This window comes from Abramis brama (genome assembly GCF_963993115.1).
Source record: "Abramis brama genome assembly, chromosome: 7".
Lineage (NCBI taxonomy): Eukaryota > Metazoa > Chordata > Actinopteri > Cypriniformes > Leuciscidae > Abramis > Abramis brama.
In genome coordinates this window covers 13,142,390-13,163,634 of record NC_139969.1, presented here as the reverse complement: position 1 = coordinate 13,163,634, position 21,245 = coordinate 13,142,390, and the positions used below count along the sequence as shown (strand labels likewise).

Sequence of the window (21,245 nt, the reverse complement as noted above, 5' to 3'; positions counted from 1 at the left end):
GTACGAGTGCTTCACGCAAGGCTGTGTGATCATTACCGCCCATCTGTACTGTCTGCGGATGAGCCCCCGATGTCTTCGCCCATCACAGTGGCGTCAATATTTCAAGATTAATCATCTATTTGACTGTTTTTGCTTTATTAAAATGTCTGTTTTTATAAAGTCTGTAGTGTTTTGACCTCAGCATACTATATATTTGTTCTTCTGAACACTTCGGTCTCTTGTAATCTTTCTGTCTCATCCTTTCCCTCTCTTTTTCTCCTCATCAGCTTCACACTGACATGGACAGAGGTGATGGACGCACTAAGTACGTGCTGCGGGGTGAGGGGGCGGGGTCAGTATTCGTGATTGACGAGAAGACGGGCAACATCCACGTAACCAAGCCCTTGGATCGGGAGGAGAAGGACGAATACCGTCTGATTGCCACGGCAACAGACAGTCAGACAGAGCGTGCCCTGGAGCCCTCCTCCCAGTTCATCATTAGAGTGCAAGATATCAACGACAACCCACCTGTCTTCGAGGACGGACCCTACAGCGCCACAGTACCCGAGATGGCGAACATAGGTAGCGGAAGACAGCATATGCTCATCCCTGCTAGCATGTTTTTTTCTCTGTGAATGTCAATGATTTTTGAATAATGCAGGATTCATGCTGTCCCAAAAATCATCCGATGAAAAGCTGAGGAAACGCTCTCTATAATTTGCGCCGTTTAAATGTTAATGACGCTCATTTGGTGAAATAACCTCTCACTTTTATCGATTTTACGTCCGTTTGAGTCAGGCTCAAAATATTACCCCTCGACAGTCGTGGTTGTTTTGTTTTGCCTCAAATAGGTTTAATTAATTTCAAAGCATCGCTTCCGCAAACAAGAAATATTCTGCACTGCATCTGAATGCTTGAACCCTTGCTTGGGTAAATGAAACCCGAGCACCATTCAAATCTATATTCTAGCAGTGTGAATGCGTTATCAGTCTAAATTGTGCCTTGTTTCTTCAGTTCCGCTCAAATTGAATATGAATAGATTTCTCTGAGCCGGTATATGTTGCGTCAACCCGGCAGTCATGTCTGTTTTTTGATCTGCCTATCTGATTGTTCGTTTACAGTGACAATCTCTCTTTGCTTTCTTTCTCCTACCTTATTCCATTTGCCACTACTTAACTACCTGTGAAAGATCTCTAATCAGACAGCTCCCTCCCCTCAACCCACAAGCTCTCTTGGTGACACTGTCAGGCCTTTGATGTCTGAAAACAGCAACAGCTGCTCCCACAAATCCCTTCGTCCCTCTGAGCTTGTCAGCCGTTGCCCCATGGGAAACGTAGTTCTCTTTCCATTGTACATATACATGTTCTTTTCAAACCGCTTCAGTCCTTCGCATGAAGCTCTTTGATTTATTTGGTTGGAAAAAAAGTCCATATCTGTCAGGAACGCAGGAGAGATTCGAGACGTGAGGGAGTTATGGGAACAGGGGAGGGTGGCCGCAGAAACAGGCATAGAGATTGAGAGAGGGAGCAAATGGGGAATTGGAGAAGGAGATGAAGAGAAATGAAGTGAGACAGTCAGAGGCGCGAATGAAAGAAGGTGTGCGGCTGGGGAGAAGAGAAAGTGAATACTGTATTTGTCACACTGCAGCAGGGGGAGAGAGGAGAGAAGAGAGGGAGAGAATCTGTCAGTCTTTATACGGCTCTCTCCATTTAATGTGCTTGTGCTGTTATGACCTGTGTTCATATGTGCTGTATTGATCATATCTCATTGTCTTTCTCTCTGAAACTATTCCTCAGGGACCTCCATTATCCAGGTGACGGCTTCAGATGCAGACGATCCCACATATGGGAACAGCGCACGGCTGGTGTACACTCTAGTTCAGGGGCAGTCGCACTTCTCAATGGACCCTCAGACAGGTGGGTTTTTCCTCCCAGGAACTGATTTTTGTTCTATCATGCCCTTTAACAAAGTCTTGATTTTGTTTTTGGTGTGTACTAGAAAATGCTTTCATGATTGATTGTTCAAAAAACACATTATTTTTCACATATTTTACATTATTACAGCACCTCACTCCCCAGTCTGGCTCGAATGCAACATTTTCCTAAGGGGCGGTGAACAGCTTTACAAAAGCGAGAGCTTACAAAAGCTACAGTTAACACTATATCAACACTAATGTTGGCTAGCAGGCGAGCAGAGGCAAAGCTTTGCCCTTTGTTTACATCGTAGCAACTACATAAAACTTATAATTGGAACTGTTAATAGAAAACGCAACTACAAATAATAAGACATACTTACCAGTTTGTCCCTACAAAGAGATCCCAACAACAGATTGTCCCTACAAAGTGGGAACTGCTCCATTTCAGGAGAAGCTTTTGTGCGTAGCCTGCATTCTACTCTCTTAGGTTCTGGAAGCTGTTCTCTGTAAAATGGGCAGCACACAGATACAGTAAATGTTGGGGTTATAATGTTCAGGAACAGTGTTTAAAACAAATTTTAACCACTCTTAAGTTCATCAGCCTTAGGAATGTCAAACAAATGAGTTTTGGTAACGGGGTGAAAAAAAAACAGCGTCTCTTTGACATAGCAACAACACTGTCTTCTCTAATGCAGCTCAACCAGGCCATGTCCCCTTTTTTTTGCGTATTCCGTGGGCGGGGATTATTTAAATGAGTAACATTGTGACTTCACAAAACCCGAAACAATCGCGTTGTAGTCCAAACGAGTCGTTCACTGTAGTTCTTGGAAATGGAATTATGTTAATTAAAATATCTCCCTTTGGAGTGGACTTTAAGCTTTGTAACCTTGCAGATCTATTTTATGCTCAAACAGTAACATTACACACTACTAAAGTTGAAAGAGCGAAAAATAAGTGAAAAAGCATAATAGGACCCCTTTAAAAAGTTTGTTTGTCTTTGTAACACAAATTAAAATATTTTTGAATGAAACCTGTGAGATTTATGTCTCTACATTGAAAGTTCATTCCCCCTAACCTTTCAAACTTAATAAATATTAAATACATATGATCGTAATACATACATGAATGAATCGAGCAGTTAAACTCAAATCTTCTGAAGAGACACGATTGCTTTATATGTTGTACAGATTTCATTTGGGCATTTATTCACATATAAACATTGATCAATGGACATAGAGCACATCAAATAAGTAATTGATGGGGTGAATATTCCTATTAAACTATGAAAATCCATAAAATAGACTAAAGTGTCAGCGAAAAACATGCTTGACGTGAAATTTGTGAAGATCAATTCTCATCTGTAAAAATCCATTTTCACAATTGAGCATCATTTTGATTACAAGCAGTAAATTATGCACAAAGTGATTATATTATTTTAATCTGTATTTAGCAATGCATAAAATTCTAGCTATGACATTAGCCTTAGCAAGACAAAGGAGTTGGACATTGTTTTCCAGAAATGTTTAAAATGTTGTTGCCTGCCGAAAGGGTCAACATCACTCGTAAACCAGTTTCCCTATCATAGTATTGCTTGTGACCAGAAAGGTCATGCTGTCCACCTGCTATGCCAACATCAAACCAGCACTAACAACCATAAACCAGGTATGTTTTCAGAAGGGTATAGCGCAGGTTTTTGATGCGTGCTGGTGTTCATGCTGCCAGTATGAGTTTAAGTCTGGCTTGCATCTTTTTCTGATCTTGTTTTTCCCATCTTCTTTCTACTATACAATAAAAGTGGGAAAAATAAAGGTATCTGACTGCAGAGTATGCAATAACAACAACACAATAACAGTAGATACTACTAACATGAGGAGATCTAAAAAATTGATATGAGAAACTGTTTGAAGAACCGCTTCAAGTGTTTGGCTAATCGGTTGTCCATAGAGAACCAGTTCTTAATCAGATTCTCACCGCCCTTCATCCTTGAGGGACAAGTGAAGTCACTAAGCCTCAAGTTAAGTCACTAAAATCAGTGAAAAATACAATAAAATGCTTTTGTAGAATAGAGAGTCTTCAGTTTAATGTTATTCTCTTTAACCTGGTCTCAGTCCCTGATCAGCCATCAGCACCACGCTCTCTACCTTCAAAGCCCTGATCAGTTCCCCCTCTCTCTGTCATCCCTTCATCTCTCTGGTTCTTTCCTCCTGCCTCTATTCCTGGTTCTTTCCTCCTTCTCTTCAATGCTCGTTAATCCAGATTGACTTGGCAGAAATGTATTCATACCAGCTGAGCTGCTGCTCTTCTAACAAATGCTGCAAACACTAACTCAAATCACACTTCAGAGGGTTGTAGAAAAAAGAGAAATGCTTCAAAGTGGGACGTCACCACAGGTTTGTGAATAGTTAAATTCTGTCATCATTTACTCACCTTCATGTCATTCCAAACCTGTATGCTGTTATATTTTCAGTGGAATACAAAGTAAATTGTTTTTAAGAATCTTTGCGTAGCTCTTGCCATACAATGACAATTCAGTTGCCAAGCAGGACAAAATGGACATAAATCACCATAAAAGCATCATAAAAAGTAGTCCATATGACTCACTCGTGCGTCATATTCCAAGTCTTCTGATGTCATATGATAGTTTTGCAAGTCATTATTCACTGATGCCACCAAAGCTCACATCTAGCCTGCATCTCCAGATTAAATTATGATTCTGACATTTTTAATTGATGATAAATTGTCCCTTTGGCTTTTATACAGCATTTAGTGAGTAATTGTAAATTGGCTTTCTTTTTTGGGAACAAATTATGTTTTTCGCTTGATTGGCTGAGGAAACATTCGTGCAATCTGTCGACTTAAATGTCAGTCTGTTTCTCACATAAAGATATTGTATGACTTCATGCCAAATGGGATACTTTTATGGCTTTTTTTGTGTGTTGCTTACTGCCATTATATACACAACCATTCAAAAGTTTGAGGTCAGTGAGATTTTTTTCTTTAAAGTAATTAATATTTTAATACAGCAAGGAAGCATTAAATTGATCACAAGTGACAGTACAGACAAGTAAAGGCTGTTCTTTTGAACTTTCTATTCACAGTTTTCACAGAATTATTAAGCAGCACGGCTGCTTTTTAAACTTGTATAATAATACATTTTAATAAGCGACAAATCAGCATATTTTCTGAAGGATCATGTGAAACTGAAGTAAAACGTTCTGCTGAAAGGTCAACTTTGCCATGAAAGGAATAAATTATTTTAAGTTGTAGTAATATTTCACAACATTGCTTTTTTAGCAAATTTTTTTCTTGTTGAGCATAAAGAGACTTTCAATAACAAAATCGTACCGCCCCCAAAGTTTTAAATGGTAGTGTAGGTGCATAAAGAGTCTTAAAAATATCACCGGTGTTCTACAGTATAAAATGACAGCATGCGGGTTCGCAATGGCATGAAGGTGAGTAAATGATGACAGAATTTCTGTGTGAACTTTTCTTTTAAATGGCAAGCTTACTGGCCTCTGCGCTCTGCCTCTGTACCTGTCAGAGGGTCTGGTTTGTGACCCAGAGGCTGGTGAGAGGCTTTTATTCAGGGTTACAGGGGGGCTGTAGTCATTTGAAAAATCACTCCTGCTTCTTTGTGCTGTAGAGTGGAATTGGCTGAAGTGAAGTGAGCACAGGGTGATTCTACACGCAGTGGGGACTGTGTGGCCTATCTCTATGTGTGAGCGTAAGGGTTGAGAATAGAATGATGGGTATTTGTGTGTATGACAGGCTAGAAAAAATGAGGCGAGAGAAGGAGTGAGAGAGTGAAAGATGAATTTTACTGCACGCACGGATCCATTGTGCGAATGTTTGTGTAGCAGTCGGTGTATTGTGTCTCTGTCTATGTGGATAATGGACTTCCTTCGTGTTTTGATTCCATTTGGCCGTCTAATGAAACCTAATTAATTTTGTTGACATTTGTGGACCCCACACTGATATGAATGAGAGGGCTTTTTCTCCTGTAGTTCTGTGAATGCTAATCAAGGATATTAACCTAATTCTGTCGTGTATGCATTGCATGGCATTCTTTTTTACTCATTAGCGGGAATTAGCATTCTGAGCCGTAGCACTCTGAAAGGTCTCCTCCTATATGCAGTATAGTGTGTATCCATACAGTAGTTAAACTTCCTTGTGATATTTTAATAAACCTCCATTGTAGACTGTTGTCCGATGGTAGGAGTCTCGCACGGGTGACCTTGTCCACTGGGGTGTGTTTCTACAAGCTTACGGTCTGAGAACACATGGAAGTTATTTGATTCAAGGAGATGATTGAATTTGTGATGTGCTTCTCTCTTTGTCTCTTTTTCTCCCTCAGGCATCCTGCGTACTGCAGTTCCTGATCTGGATCGAGAAGCACAGGATCTGTATCTGGTGGTCCTGCAAGCTAAAGACATGGGCGGACATCTTGGTGGCCTGTCAGGAACGACTACAATTACTGTACGATTGACGGACGTCAACGACAACCCTCCGCGCTTCGTACAAAGTGAGTAACTTTCCTTATCTTACATCAAGTCTACATCTATGTCCCTTACGGAAGTTTACCATGGTACCAATAGTGTCTGTCAAATTACCATAGTGGCTACAATAAAAGCCATCTTTGAAAAAAAATACACTCTTTGAAGTATATCCCATGTTGAACCATTTGTATTCCTAAAACCCACATGAGAATTAGCTTTTTTTTCCTCCATGGGTTCCCACAGGAATTTTCAGGGAGTTTAAAGTAAATTAAAACTTTTTTACACACAATCATACACAGATTTTGAAGTGATGTGCTTTAACAGCCAGAGTTAATAATGTTGCTTGCTATATAAGGACTAAAATGGTTGTCTGATTCATCATGCATATGAACTTATTCTTGAGGTAGTTGTGCTACTTTCACTACCATTCAAAAGTTTGGGGTCAGTCAATTTGTTTTCTTTTAAATTATTTAAAAGAAATTATACTTTTATTCTGCAAGGACACATTAAATTGAAAAGTGACAGTAAAGACAGTAAACACCCCCCCCCCCCCCCCCCCAAAAAAAAAGCATAAAGCAGCACAACAGTTTTCAACATTGATAATAACAGTAAATGTTATAATGCATATAATATGAATATTAGAATGATTTCTGAATCATCATGTGACACTGAAGACTGGAGTAATGGTGCTGAAAATTCAGCTTTGCCTCACAGGAATAAAGTACATTTTAAAATATTAAATTAGAAAACAGTTATTTTCATATTGTAACAGTATTTTACAATATTACTGTTTTTACTGTATTTTTAATGAAAGTCTCCTCAAGTGATGTTCGCCACAGACATTATTTTATTCATAAATCAAAAACTGCCATTCTAAAAACACATTTGAATTTCCAGAGGAAACAATTGGCAAATTATAACATACTTTCATGATAACTCTTAATAATCAAGATGGTCTTACACCATAGATTTTCTGTATTAAACTTCTATATTTTTGTATTATTTTTTTTCTATTACAGTTTCATATAGTTTTAGGGATTGGTTTTCAGAGTTAGGTTTTGGTCATATGTTTTTGTGTGAATTCTTACAATTTCACCAATTCCTACAGCTTCTAATAAAACAGGATTGACAAGTTAACATTATAGGTTGGCCTTCAACTTAACGCCATATAAAGCTTGGCATTAGCCACCATTGTCATCAAAAACAGAAGTTGACATACTCTTTCAAGCACATTGCATCTTAAGATTTATTTCTTAGAATTTTGTCGATACTATTGTTGATGGTAAATTTAAATACATCATAGTATGGTTTAGATGTTAATGCATGTGTTCCAAACATGTTGAGCTGTGGCGCTCATGTAGTTTAAATCATATCGCTGCCCCATTTTCTCATCCCCTTCCTGTTGTTTCCATCAATAAGAGTGGCAAAATCCCAAAACATTGGATTTGTGTTATTTTGTTTTCCTAAATGGTCTTGAGAATTGATTGTGTGTACAACCCGGTGCACATAAACCAGCCATTTCTATGAATGGGAGACAGGAGATCTAGAGTTACAGGTTGGTTATAGACAGAGCCTTATCTAGTGCACATCGCCAGCTGTTTAACTGTGCCTGCATAAGGGCCGTAACACTATCAAACGCAGCCACCCCCCCAGTTCTGCTCAATTACATACCAGCCCTTTATTAGTATGGTCATAGAAGGGTCCTTTCTCTCCCGACGTCAGCTCTGCCCTTCTCTTTCTCCTGTTTTTTTACCGGGGTGAGCCAGGGTGAGATTATCTGAAGACTGAAGAGAGTGTGGGGAAAATATATCAAAGTCTCACCCAGGTAGACGTTCAGGTTCATTGGGCAAGGTTGGGTAAATCTCCTCGTACTTGGAAGCCGATTTAGAAATCTCTCCGGGAATTCACTTCAGATAAAAGCAAACAAATTACAGTCGTTTTGGGAGCTGTTTTGACCATTGCAATTACGTTTGAAAAATGTTGCGGGGAAGCCGATGCATTCCTCGGTATAATAGATGCAGACTCAGGTGCAGGGGGATTTGAGCTGGTTTCTATAGTTTTAACAGCCTTGAATCGTGTTGGGCAGCCGAGAGGAGCAGAGGAGTGCACTGTGCCCATGATGGATGGCTGGGTAGATTGTTTGATGGATGACTACATAGGTACGCCTGTTAAGATCAGTGTCTTTTTTTTATGAGGCGACGAGATAAGAAGCAACGATACAGAGAAGGTTTCATCATAAATATTACTAATTTATTTCCCCTGAGTCTTTGCTGGTTACAGAACAAAAGAGAAGGAGAGGGAAAAAGAAGATTGAGGGAAGACGAAAAAAGATAGCAAAAGAAGAGAGGTTAAGAGAGTTCTTAAAGAGAGTTTAAGAATAGAGAACCTAAATGAAAATCACCGTAATTTGTCCACGGACAGAGTGAGAATGAAAAAAAAAAAAAAAAGGGCTGACAGGGAGACGGAGATGGGAAGGAGAGGAGAGGTGATGGTGACACAAGAAAAAGGACAGCTTAACTCCGCTCCGAGAATGGAATCAATTTTATTTATGGGAGTGTGTGTTTGCCTGTATGTGTGTGTCTGTGCGCCCACTCGCACCTTTAAATCATCTATTACATCCTGTCTACACTGGAAGCATCAAAGCTGCATGCCAACAATGTCGAAAATACTAGCTGTGAGCTAAACTTTAAGCTGCAGTCCGTAGTTTTTCCTCTTTGTCGCCATCTCCGTTTGAAATCTGCAATTGCAGTTATTCGCAGAATTATCCATTTCACGTGGGTTGTGCCTCTGCATGGCACAACGCGGATGAATCCAATGTTTTGAGGAGAATGTGCGGCTGTCAGTCACCGCGCCGGTGTGGATACTGTCGTTCGGAATCACAGATTCTACTTTTTGGAAGACCAACATAAGAATTTTCACCGGAAAATGTCATCTGAACAAGCAAGTAACATCCACTAGTTCTGACCAACTAAGGGAAAAAAAGCATTGCAGTAAATCGCGCTGATTAAATCTAACGATCGCTTATCGTATCATGTCAAATCGTGCAAATTATACTTTATCAAATTGTTAATGTTAACAACATCAGCATTGCGTGACTACATTTAATGCCCTTCCGATATTTATCCTTGTTTTCGCATGGACCCGGTTGCAGTCTCTTTTTTTCTGTAGCCACTCCGAAGTCCGAAGTCTTTTGCGTTTTACAACGGGTGAATCTCCAATTGTCACTGGTGATGGTGTCGTTTGAACCTTTCTGGATCCGCCATCAAATTAATAAGTTTAATTATATCAAGTGCTGTGAGAAAAGGCTATAAATCTCCACCTCCAACATCCTCACACGCAATATAGTCTACTAGCCGAGACACCTTCTTTATGTATGCAGATGTGACGTAATGACGCAAAGACATGCTTGAATTTCCCGCGGAAATCCACCAGTACCGCTGGAATTATTACAAGCTTACCGTTTTGAAACACTGGCTGGTTATGTACTTGCTCAGAAATTTTTAACCCAAAAAAGTTACGGACTGCAGCTTTAAGCAACAGTGAAGTTATTAATTTTTTTTATATTTAGCAAGGATGGTGCGAGAAACCTATTGGAATTGTTCCGTTTATTATTTTGTGTTTTTTTGTGTTTGGCTTAAAAGAAGGATACTATTTTAATTAATATTTTCAAATATTAATACATATATATATATATATATATATACAGTGCTATGCATAAGTTTAGACACCCATGCTAAAGTTGACTAAAAAGAGGAATAAAAAATCATGGAATAAAATAATAAAATGGAATTAAAATAGCCCCACATCCAGGGTGGGAATTATGTAATTTTAGGGGCAAGGCCATTTGGCCTCCACCTTTTCTTTTTTTTTAGGGGCACCAAGGCCATATGACAGGGCACAAAGGCCATTGAGTACAATTCGATGGTTTTCCCATTCAGATTGATACCATAACATCCTAATTTGGAATAAGACATGGATTATGACTTTTTTAATAAACAAAACATTTTTTAATGAGAGAGAGAGAGAGCGCCATTACATCCAGAAGGTATACACCCTCACACAACAATAGAAACAACATAAATGCCAATAAAAGCATTCAGAAACACCACAAATGCCAATAAAAGCATTCAAAATATTCATTCAGTCCTCTATATCATGTGAGTGTGAGAGAGAGAACCATTTCATCCAGAAGGTATACACCCTCACAATCATTATCGCTCAGCGCTCAAGGCAGTTTGCTTCGCGCTCCACTCAAATCGCCCCCCCCCCGCTCGCTCCAAAAAAGGAAAAAAATCTACATGTATATCACTTGTAGTGGTCCCCAAGCTTTTTTGCGCCACAGATCGGTTTAATATCAGACAATATTTTCACGGACCGGCCTTCAAGGTGTGGCAGATAAATACAACAAAATAAAATGATACGAACGGCATAAAAACTGGGGTATTTTTTTTAGCCTATAATAATAAACGTGAATCCAATGTGTAGGCCTACTAGCAACTTTATTAGCAGCGTCCTCTAACATCGCGCCTAAAAACAACTGAGAAAGTCTGAACACAAACAAAATGCCCCCAAAAGAAAAAAATCTCTATGTTTTCGGTGCTGGTGCGATGTAAGGGTGGCACTGCTGCCAATAAAGCACCTAAAAGCTGTCACAACGAACCGGCAAAATTAATGATTATGAATATGTAAAATATAGCAGGAGACATTTTAATTGTTTACTAATAAACCAGTTTTTTTTTTTTTATGTCTGTGTCGGCTGGAAAGATGCTGACTCGCGATCTTCACAGTAGTGAACGCGCCAGAGAGAAATGCACATTTCATACGGATTACATAAGAGAACAGTCTGTTTTCTTTCATTTTGAATTGTTCTGTTTAAAAGTAGACATTTCAAGCTTTATATATATGTCTCAGGTCTGTGAGGCAAGTAGGCTATACGCTGAGTTTTGGTTCATTTATGAGACAAGCTCCAGTTTCGCCGGCGCCTTCGTGTCGTGATTATCTATTTTCTAATATATTCACTTCTAATTTATTAAATCCAGACAATTGGTTGATGAAACATTGATTAAAATTAAGATACAATTAATACAAAACGAAATTAAATTTAAAGACAGGCTTTGTGCTTTCTGCTTGAGGTCTCTGTGAAAGTTTTATAAAGCAGTCTTTCAGTGCCGCTTTCAAAGCGCTCACGTCCGTAACGGAGAACTGTCCAGTCTGTAACATTGTTTTTTTTTTTTTTTTGTGTGAAATAAATTTCTAAATAAATGCGATTTATAGTCCAGTGCGACTTAGGCTAGGCATATGTGTTTTTTTCTTCTTCATGGCGCATTTTTTGACTGTTGCGATTTATACTCCGGAGCGACTTATTAATAGTAGGCTACCTGTATGACTTCTCATTTTCCTTTTTGAAGTACTTTTTGAACTCCATTATTGAGCTGAGTTTTGACTGAAAATAGTCTACTGTTGATGACTGTGCAAGACAGTTAAGCCCCTTTCACACAGAGATTCCGGAAAATACACAGATAAAGTGACCCGGGATTTGACCCGGGTTCGTTTGATTTTGGTTAATTCACACTGCCAGTGATATTTCGTAATCAGAGAGTGCGTTCACACACAACCCGTAAAAATGCCGTAAAGACACGTGACATCGATGTGACTTGTAATCTCTTAAGTTTGCTTATGAGCTGCGATCTCTTGCTGCGAGAAACCACGCTTGTGCATTTTTTTCTCTGATTCGATCATAAACTTGCGCATTAGGCTACGTACCGTTTCACAGCTGGCGAACGATCCCGGCTTCAGCGTCATCACTACGACACGGCAATATTACGGCTTTTGTTCACACAGCGCGCGTTGCAGGACTGAACACGGCAATGTTACTAGGTCCCCAACCCGGCATCGATCCCGGCATCAATCCCGGGTCGTGTTTGCGTTCACACACAAGGCGCTCTGGCAATTTGCCGGCAATTTCCCGGGTTCAAAGTGCTGTGTGAAAGGGGCTATGGATTCAGGGTCAGGCTTGACTGAGCATGCTTCAGACTCGTGGTGTGAGCGGAGCGAAACTGGAGCGGGAAATAGGGCGACGCTCCGTCCTTTTGAAATTGCCGCTCTGCGCTCTGTCCAAGATCCGCCCGCTCGCTTTTTTTTCACGGGGCATGAAGGCCAAAGTGTAGGGCAACGGCGGCCATGGCCGCGTGGCCGCGGTATAATTCCCACCCTGCCCACATCATCACATAGCCTTCACCATACCTAGAGATTGGCATGGTTTTATTTCAGTTAGCCTAATAGGTTTGATTTGCATTGAGAGATGATCTTATGGAAAGTACTCCATGCCAATCTCTAGGTATGGTGAAGGCTATGTGATGATGTGGGGCTATTTTAATTCCAAAGGCTAAGGGAACTTTATCAGGATGCATAGTATCCTGGATCCATGAAGTAACTGGCCTTTAAAAATAAAAATCTGCCTGCCTCTATGGGAATTTAACATAGGGGTGTCCAAATTTATGCACCCTGTATTTTAAGGAAGAACATTTATTTATTTACGATACATTATTCATTCACAAAGAAAATTGGTGTCCTTAAAGGTTGGATTTTTCCTAATTTTTTATTATTAAGGCATTAAGTTCAATTTCCAAAAGATGATTTTTTATTCCTCTTTTTAGTCAACTTTAGTATGGGTGTCTAAACTTATGCATAGCACTGTATATATATATATATATATATATATATATATATATATATATATATATATATATATATATATATTTAATTTATATTTTCCTTTTTAAATAAAATAAGTTTATTTAATTATAATATTAATAATTTCAAATGTATTTAATGTCATCTTTTTTGCTTAAACTTAAGACATACAGTTTATTCCGATGAATCTTTTGCATGCACTGGCTCTAGAATTGGCACAATTGTCCAAATATAGGGTGCAGCTATCAAAGGAACCAGGTTTGATTTAATTGGGCATTCAAGTGAAACAAACTGATGTTGAACTAATTGTGCTTTTTCGTGTTTTTGTGTTCCAATTTTCAAATATACAGTCATGCTCAAAAGTTTACATACACCCTGCAGAATCTGCAAAATGTTAATTATTTTAACAAAATAAGATCATACGAAATGCTTGTTATTTTTTATTTAGTTCTGTGCTGAATAAGATATTGTACATAAAATATGTTTACATATAGTCCACAAGACAAAACATTTTTTTAAATAGCTGAATTTATAAAAAAGTTCAAAAGTTTGTACCCTTGATTCTTAATACTCTGTGTTGTTACCTGGATGATCCACAACGTTTTACTTGTTTTGTGATGGTTGTTCTTGAGTCCTGTGTTGTTACCTGGATGATCCACAAGGTTTTTGTTTTTGTTTTGTGATGGTTGTTCTTCAGTCCTGTGTTTGTCCTGAGCAGTTAAACTGCTCAATGTTCTTCAGAAAAATCCTTAAGGTCCTGCACATTCTTTAGTTTTCCAGCATCTTTTGCATATTTGAACCCTTTCCAGCAGTGACTGACTTTTGAACAGGATGAAGATTTCCAAATGTTTTTTTATTTTGTTTAAATATAAAAATGTTCATTTAGTACTGCCCTTTGGAAGCAACAGAAGATACTTACATGTTTCCCAAAAGACAAATTAAGTACAATTTACCTTGATCTTCAAATTAAATTTTTTTACCTCCTGGCTCTTAATGCATGGCGTTCCCTGTGGAGCTTCAGTGAATTTTTGCAATACATTTTTGTAATAGTTGTGTTTGAGTCCCTCAGTTGTCCTCAGTGTGAAAAGATGAATCTCAAAATCATACAGTCACTGCTGGAAAAGGTTCAAGTATGCAAAAGATGCTGGAAAACTGAAGAATTTGCAGGGCCTGAAGGATTCTTCTTAAGAACATTGGGCAGTTTAACTGCTCAGTACAAACAAGGGACTCAAGAACAACCATCACAAAAAAACAAAACAAAAAACAGTCGTGGATCAAACAGTATTAAGAATAAGGGTAGGCCTATGTAAACTTTTAAACAGGGTCATTTTTATAAATTCATCTATTTCTTTTTTTTTTCTCTTGTGGTCTATATATAAACAACTTTTATGTAAAATATCTTATTCAGGACAGTACTAAATGAAAAATAACACGTGTTTTGTATGATCCCTCTTATTCTGTGTAAATAATTAACATTTTGCATATTTTGCAAGGTGTGTGTAAACTTTTGAGCACGGGTGTAAATTTGTAGTCTGTTTACAGATTAAATTTGTTAATGTATATTTTTTTCATATGAACAGGAAAAACAGGACTGCATAGCTCTGCATTGCGTCAAAAATAGAAAAGGCAGTTCTTCAACTTAGCGAATGATACAACTGACGCTGTCATTGATTATAATGTTTTGCCGCTCGTGTCCAGTGTAGACACTGTGTTATTCCATGTGTCAGTTCTCATGTCTTCCCTCTCTCTCTCTCTCTCTCTCTCTCTCTCTCTCTCTCTCTCTCTCTCTCTCTCTCTCTCTCTCTCTCTCCATCTCTCACACATGCCATTTACACACTCACTGACTGACTCATGAGAGGAGACTCGTGCATGCTTCTGTGTCGCACGCACATACACATTCATGTCACATACACGCGTTCGACAGTTCATCAGTCTGAGGGAGGAAAGAGGACGCCTGGAGATGGAGAAACTCGGAGGTGACAGGTTTTGTCATCAACCCTTAAGGGCTAATTGTCATTCTGCACCCTTTGCTCTTGCTCTTTGGCTTTCTGCGCGTCTCCTTGATATGTGAATTTCTTTTTTCGACCCTCTTCAGCCCTCCTCACCCTTCTGCCCTCAGCTGGCTTTGCATTTAAAGGCTCTTCGGTGGTCAGTGGTGCACACAGACAATAAAACACTGTTCATCAAAACACTTACTGTGTGCTCTCAGCGGATCATAAAGCCCGTTTATTTACACTCTCATCAAAGCATAAAGCCCATTTAGCCTTCTAGATTTGCATTATGGAATCATGCAGTGTCAAGTTCAACAGGCGATTAGGCCTGATGCATATGTTCTCTTGAGTATAATGGCAATAAAACGCCACAGTTTGGATGTAACTAAGATGCACCCGGAAAACTCATCTCAGCTTCCTCTGGAATCCATTTTAAAAGTAAAGGAAGCGTAAAATGTAAATAATTAGTTGCCTGGCGTCTCACCAATGTGTCTGATGATGTCTGTGGCGAGAGCAAAGAGGTTTAATGCGAGACCAAAAACCCCAAAAGCGCATCCCTAGTGACTTTTCCCATTCACATGTGTGGGAGTGCTTTAAGCGCTTTCTCTTTTGGTAGTCGGATATGGGCTTTCGGGGTCCTGAACACTCAATTAAAATGAAAGTAGCTTTACAATTAATTGTATTCAGTGGGTCCTCCCTCTGTCAGCAAACCTCAACAGCTATTTGTATTTGCAGGTCTCTTCCAATCCCATGAGGTTATATTTCTGTGTTTTCGCCATGCATGGCGATAAAGACGTGAAAGCGTGTCTGAATCCGTAAAGATGCATCCCTAGGGCGACTTCTCCAAGCGTGAAGGAGGGATGAAGGAAGGAAGGGATGAGAGGAACACTAATAGCCTCATCTTGGCCATACCAGCCCGCTGTAATCACAGAAGTCCGAGTCGTTTTCATCTCACGCTGTGCTCAAAAACACTGCAGAAGATGTGCTTTTTTCTGGTACGCCAGCGAGCTTGCGGCTCCTTATCTGTGACGCGTGGCCTGGTCTTTGTCCATTTCCTCGAGTCATTTTGCTGGAGAGGAGCTCAGCCATGTGTTCTGATCGGATAATTTGTTGACTGATTCGGCTGATTGGGTTTGGTATGAATAAGGCAAGCAGGCAAAGCGCTTCTGACTTAGTGACTGCCTGTGGGGTCTCCTCGGGGGGGCTATAGACAGCAGTGGGGCATGAAAACGTCCCTGAAATCGCTCCGTCGTATCACAACGCCCAATTAGAGCTGGGATTGGATGGTCCACGGTTCCACATGAGGCACTGGTAGCACTGTGGCCAATTTTGGTGATGACTGCATCTTTGCCGCTACCCGCTTACACGTTATGTGCAGGTCTGAGTAAAGTGCATTTGAGGTGAAACGTCAAAGGCATCCGAGATTGACTGCACACTGTTTTATTGTCATTAATGAGAGAAAAATATAGTAGAGTAGCACTGCAAAGCCTTTTTGAGGTTTCAATCACTAGCAATACGACAGATCAAAAAGACTTATCCAGTCTTTTCTCAAGAGGCCAAATTATCTCCAAAAGAACCTTTACTTTTTACGTGCGCAACACTAAGCTTTCTACATCATTAGTTCTCAGCTGGTTTTGCTACAGGAATCAAAACCATTATTTTATTCTGTTTTCTGTAGATTAGTTGGAAATCACAATTATTTTATTATTTTAACAGGCATAGTTTTATCTCTTCATGTAGCCTATATACTGTACATCTGACTGTACTTTAATGGTGGGTAGAATGGGTAGAAAGGAAGTGTCAACTTAACTTTCCAGATATTAATATATTTGGAAAATGAAAAACAGAATTTTTATATATTGTTTTTATATGTATTTTTATTGTTTTGTTATTATTAAAGTATTGTATATATTCTATTAGATTTTTTAAATTCTTATTTTCCATTTAATATTTATTTCGAATCATTTTATATTTATTATTAATCATTTTTATAAAAGTGTAAAGGGTCTTTATAAATTAAAAAAGCACTGATGGGAGTGTAAAGTTCTGCGCATGATTTACTGACGACGTGCAAATTAAAGAACACAGACACAGCCGGATCATTTCCATAATGACCAACGCAATCTACCAGAGCAGTGCAAATTAGCATCTGGTTTAAAACATGCTTTTTAGAAGGGCGTTAAAGAATGGCACAAATACCAGTAAAATGATTACGGCAAACCTTAGTAAATCACCTTGCATGATTCATTTAAATACTCCCCTACTCTCCTATAAATGCATGTGCAATAAGTTCAGCCACAAAACTAACACTGTCCACACCTTTTCAGCGCTAATTTTTCACTGTGTGTCTTTACTAAGTCCAGACAGTAGTTTTTTTAAAAGCCAAAAGAGTTAAAAAAGAGTTGCATTGGTGCAAGCTGTTACTTTAACAAAGTTATTTTCATTATAACATCAACAGAATGATATGAGAAACATTTTTAAAATGTTGAAAAGCCTATTCATTGTTCTGTCTTAATTGTGCATGTTTATTCAGTGATTTGCATTTTAGCATTGCTCTTTTGATAAGAAAACCCACCACTGTAGATATTCCAGCAACAGAAGAAGTTCTTGAATCTGACACAAGAGTGACAATATGCTGTTATTTCCTAACTTCCGAGCAGGTGTACAATGACGAGCTGTAGGGAAACTTTTTAGTGTTGGTCCATTGTGTGAGTTTTTGAGGAATAACCTCAGAGCCAAACGTCAGCGATGGAATCAATCAGGAGGTTGGCCGTTGTTCTATCGGCGACAGTGAGAGTGGAGTGTGGGAAAAATGGTCAACGATTTCGCTTTTCTTGTCATCTACACTGGCAGTGTGCCTTCACGCAGAATAATAGGAGTTAGAGCCATTCTTCTTGCATGGAGGCAGAGAACGAGCGATGTGGAGTGGTCGGTGGGGGTAGGTAAGAGGGAAGTGATTTCCATGCTAATGGGAATGTTCCCGGCAGGGCTTTCTGTCTGCGCCTATGTCTCTATGATGAATGCAGCCGTCGGACTGCCAGCGCGACGGGGGTCTCGCACCAAACCACGAACTCGCAACTTCCTCTCTCTCGCATCAATGCTGAAAAGAAAGTGAAGTGGGCGCTTGCTAGAACTAAAAGAGAGTGTGGACTCTGAGCTCTGGCTGCATAAACTAGTCAATTCCTGGCTTATTACTTTGAAATTTCTCTTCTTCTGGACACTGGCCCATGCATTGATGTCTTTTATTATTTAACACGCCATTTGATGGTGAGTAATTGGAGAAACAATGCTATGGGCAAGGTCTTTTAGATTACAGACACGCACGTTGAATCACAGGACCGATTTAGTTATACAGCACAGTGTGCCAGGGCTCTTTGAGGGCATTGTTGATAGAGGTCAGTACGGTGATCTAATTCCATCGGTTAGTACTAAAATATTGCAGCATGGAGTGAGTTTTAGTTTAACCTGGGTATTTTAAATGATGCCTTGACCACGTCAGATGACCTGAGGTGTCCTGGGAGAGCCAGACGCAGCCTGACAATATACACCAGGAGGCCTGGACACAATTGTCGCGGTTATTAAAGTGGAATTACGGAGGGAGGGATTTGATATTAAAGTTATTTTGAGCTGAGGGTGTGGATGTGTTTTGATTACCCCACAGCCCCAGTGGCCTTTCTGAGAGAAATAGAGTGAGAGTCCTCTGGAGGTATTAACACCCCGAAGCAACCACACAGCACTGATTTAACCACCTGTATTTCTCCTCAGAAACAGTGCAGCCCTGACATAAACACAATCTCTGTCCTTTCTCCTTCTCATCTACTTTCCCCCCATTCTCCTTCTCAGGCAATATCGGCCACCATTCCCAGTCTGTTTTCTCTTTTCCATCACTTTTCTCTTCTCCCAAGAAACTTGTTGGCCACGTATATACCACAAAAATATATAATAAATACCACATCTATCTATCTATCTATCTATCTATCTATCTATCTATCTATCTATCTATCTATCTATCTATCTATCTATCTATCTATCTATCTATCTATCTATCTATCTATCTATCTATCTATCTATCCGTCTGTCTGTCGATTGATCAATAGTAAAATAACACTATAATGTAAAATAACTGTTTTCTGTTTTAATATATTTTAAAATGTCATTTATTCCTGTGATGGTAAAGCTGACTTCAGTCATTACTCAAGCCTTCAGTATCACATGATCCTTCAGAAATCATTATAATATGATTTACTGCTCAAGAAACAATTCTTATTATTATCTATGTTGAAAACAATTATGCTGCTTAATTATTTTCTAGAAACCGTGATAGATTTTTTTTTTGGATTCTTTGATGAATAGAAAGTTCAAAAGAACATTTGAAATATAAATCTTTTGTAACATTATAAATGCCTTTACTGTAATTTTTGATGTGTCAATTTTGATGATTTTTAATGTGTCCTTGCTAAATAAAAGGATTAATTTCTTTTTTATCGTACTGTCCCCGAAGTTTTTAAGTGTAATATAAACAAATGTAAATATAAATATGTAATATTAAAATGTACAGTGCATATTATCACCTGGCAGTTAATAGTAAACCAAAGTATAATCAACTTGGATGTTTAAGTCATTTCAACTTAAATTACATTAAACAAAGAAAAGTTTTGAAAGTTGAAAACTTGTATAACTTTTTTTTTTTTTTAATTGCTCAACTTATTTTAAAGCAATGTAAAAACATATGTTGTCATAACTTATTGATTATATAATTTTTACAGTGTGCTGGGTAAAATACATGTTTTTAAGCAGTCTGCTCTCTCTGACAACCATAGTTATCTACACTGTAGCGTGTAGATTAGCCTATGTAAACTAAACTGGGTTTCAGGGATATAGCAGGCAAAGTTTAGACCGAGCATGTACGCTTCTCTCTTACCCTGTGATTGTGAGCCATCCAGTGTTAATTACGGTGATCTCAAGTCTGGCCCAGTCTGGTGCATGCTGTGTAAATGGAGGTTTCAAGCCAAGTCATCCTTATTTAGCGCAGATTAAACTCCATGGCAGAATGGCAGAAAATAGTGATTTAAATCATATTGGAGGAGTTCGATAATAGAAATAATTCCAATAATTGTCTTCTCTAATTAAGCTCCACATCATTGAAGAGTGTAATTAAAATAGTAGTAGTTCATATTAGCCTCCTTTTAATCCTTTTTCATTTTCTTTGCCTGCTTATTTTTGCTCTATTTATTAATATTTCATCTAAAGTTCAGCGCTTTCTGCTTCAATTGACGGCTTAATCATTGCCCACAGACACGTCTCCCGCCCCCCTCCGTACCTCAACTTTCTCCATCCCTCAGTCTCATGCACAACAACAGCACATACTCATGGAAGACAGATGCACATCCACGCACAAGCGCTTGGCCTCAAATCATCTCTCTTGTGTCCGTCTTCACCTTTTCTCTTTCTTTAGCTCACCTCCTCTGACTTCTCTTTCCCTCCCGTTAGCTTTTGCACCCCTGATTTCTCAGTCCTTTCATTCTGAGGAACAGTATACAGTAACTGTCCATCTCCCACGCATCTCTCTCTTTGAGTCCTCGCTCACCGCCACACCAATTTCTTAATCTCTGCTTCTCGTTCTCACTTTCAGTGTTCCTCCAGTTAGTCTTTTGATGTATTCATATACAGTTAGCTAACTCCCCCTGTGCCGAATCCTTGCTGTGCTGAATCTATCCTTTTGGCACGAGTGAGCAGTGTTAACCCTCGCAATCCCATGCTGTGCGCTCATTCACGGAAGGTGAGCTAAATCATAATCTGCATAATCATATAATCTCAGTGGGTCTTTACTGATTGCTTTGCTCTTTTGATGAACAGCGCCTTATATCCATCATGCTATTTATTACACATATACACATTCATTAGAATATATTGCTACTTTTGAATGGCCTATTTTCTTTTCCACAGTTTATAGATCCCTTTATATGTGCATAGAGCCTCTGTTTTTGCACTTTCCACAATAAAAGCTGTTCCAAAAAACAAACCTGTTGGAGTCCACGCTTATTTATCACTAGTGGTTGACCAGTATATCGTCATGGCTAATAAATTGGTTTATATTTGTCTTTTTTCTTTTCTTTTTTTTAATTGGACTTTTGAGTTAGGGTGATTAGTGTTGGAAACACTTTTAATTGG

At 38.9% G+C, this 21,245-nt stretch overlaps 1 protein-coding gene across 3 annotated transcripts in view; it reads left to right on the top strand.

The window, feature by feature from the left end:
• cdh24b (cadherin 24, type 2b) overlaps window positions 1-21,245 on the top strand; it is a 146,792-nt gene that overhangs the window by 91,068 nt on the left and 34,479 nt on the right. For all 3 annotated transcript variants that reach the window (XM_084120418.1, XM_084120417.1, XM_084120419.1), the window contains 3 exons: window positions 267-561; window positions 1,776-1,895; window positions 6,249-6,416. In XM_084120418.1, coding sequence (XP_083976544.1) covers window positions 267-561; window positions 1,776-1,895; window positions 6,249-6,416 — 583 coding nt within the window. The remainder of the gene's footprint in view (window positions 1-266; window positions 562-1,775; window positions 1,896-6,248; window positions 6,417-21,245) is intronic.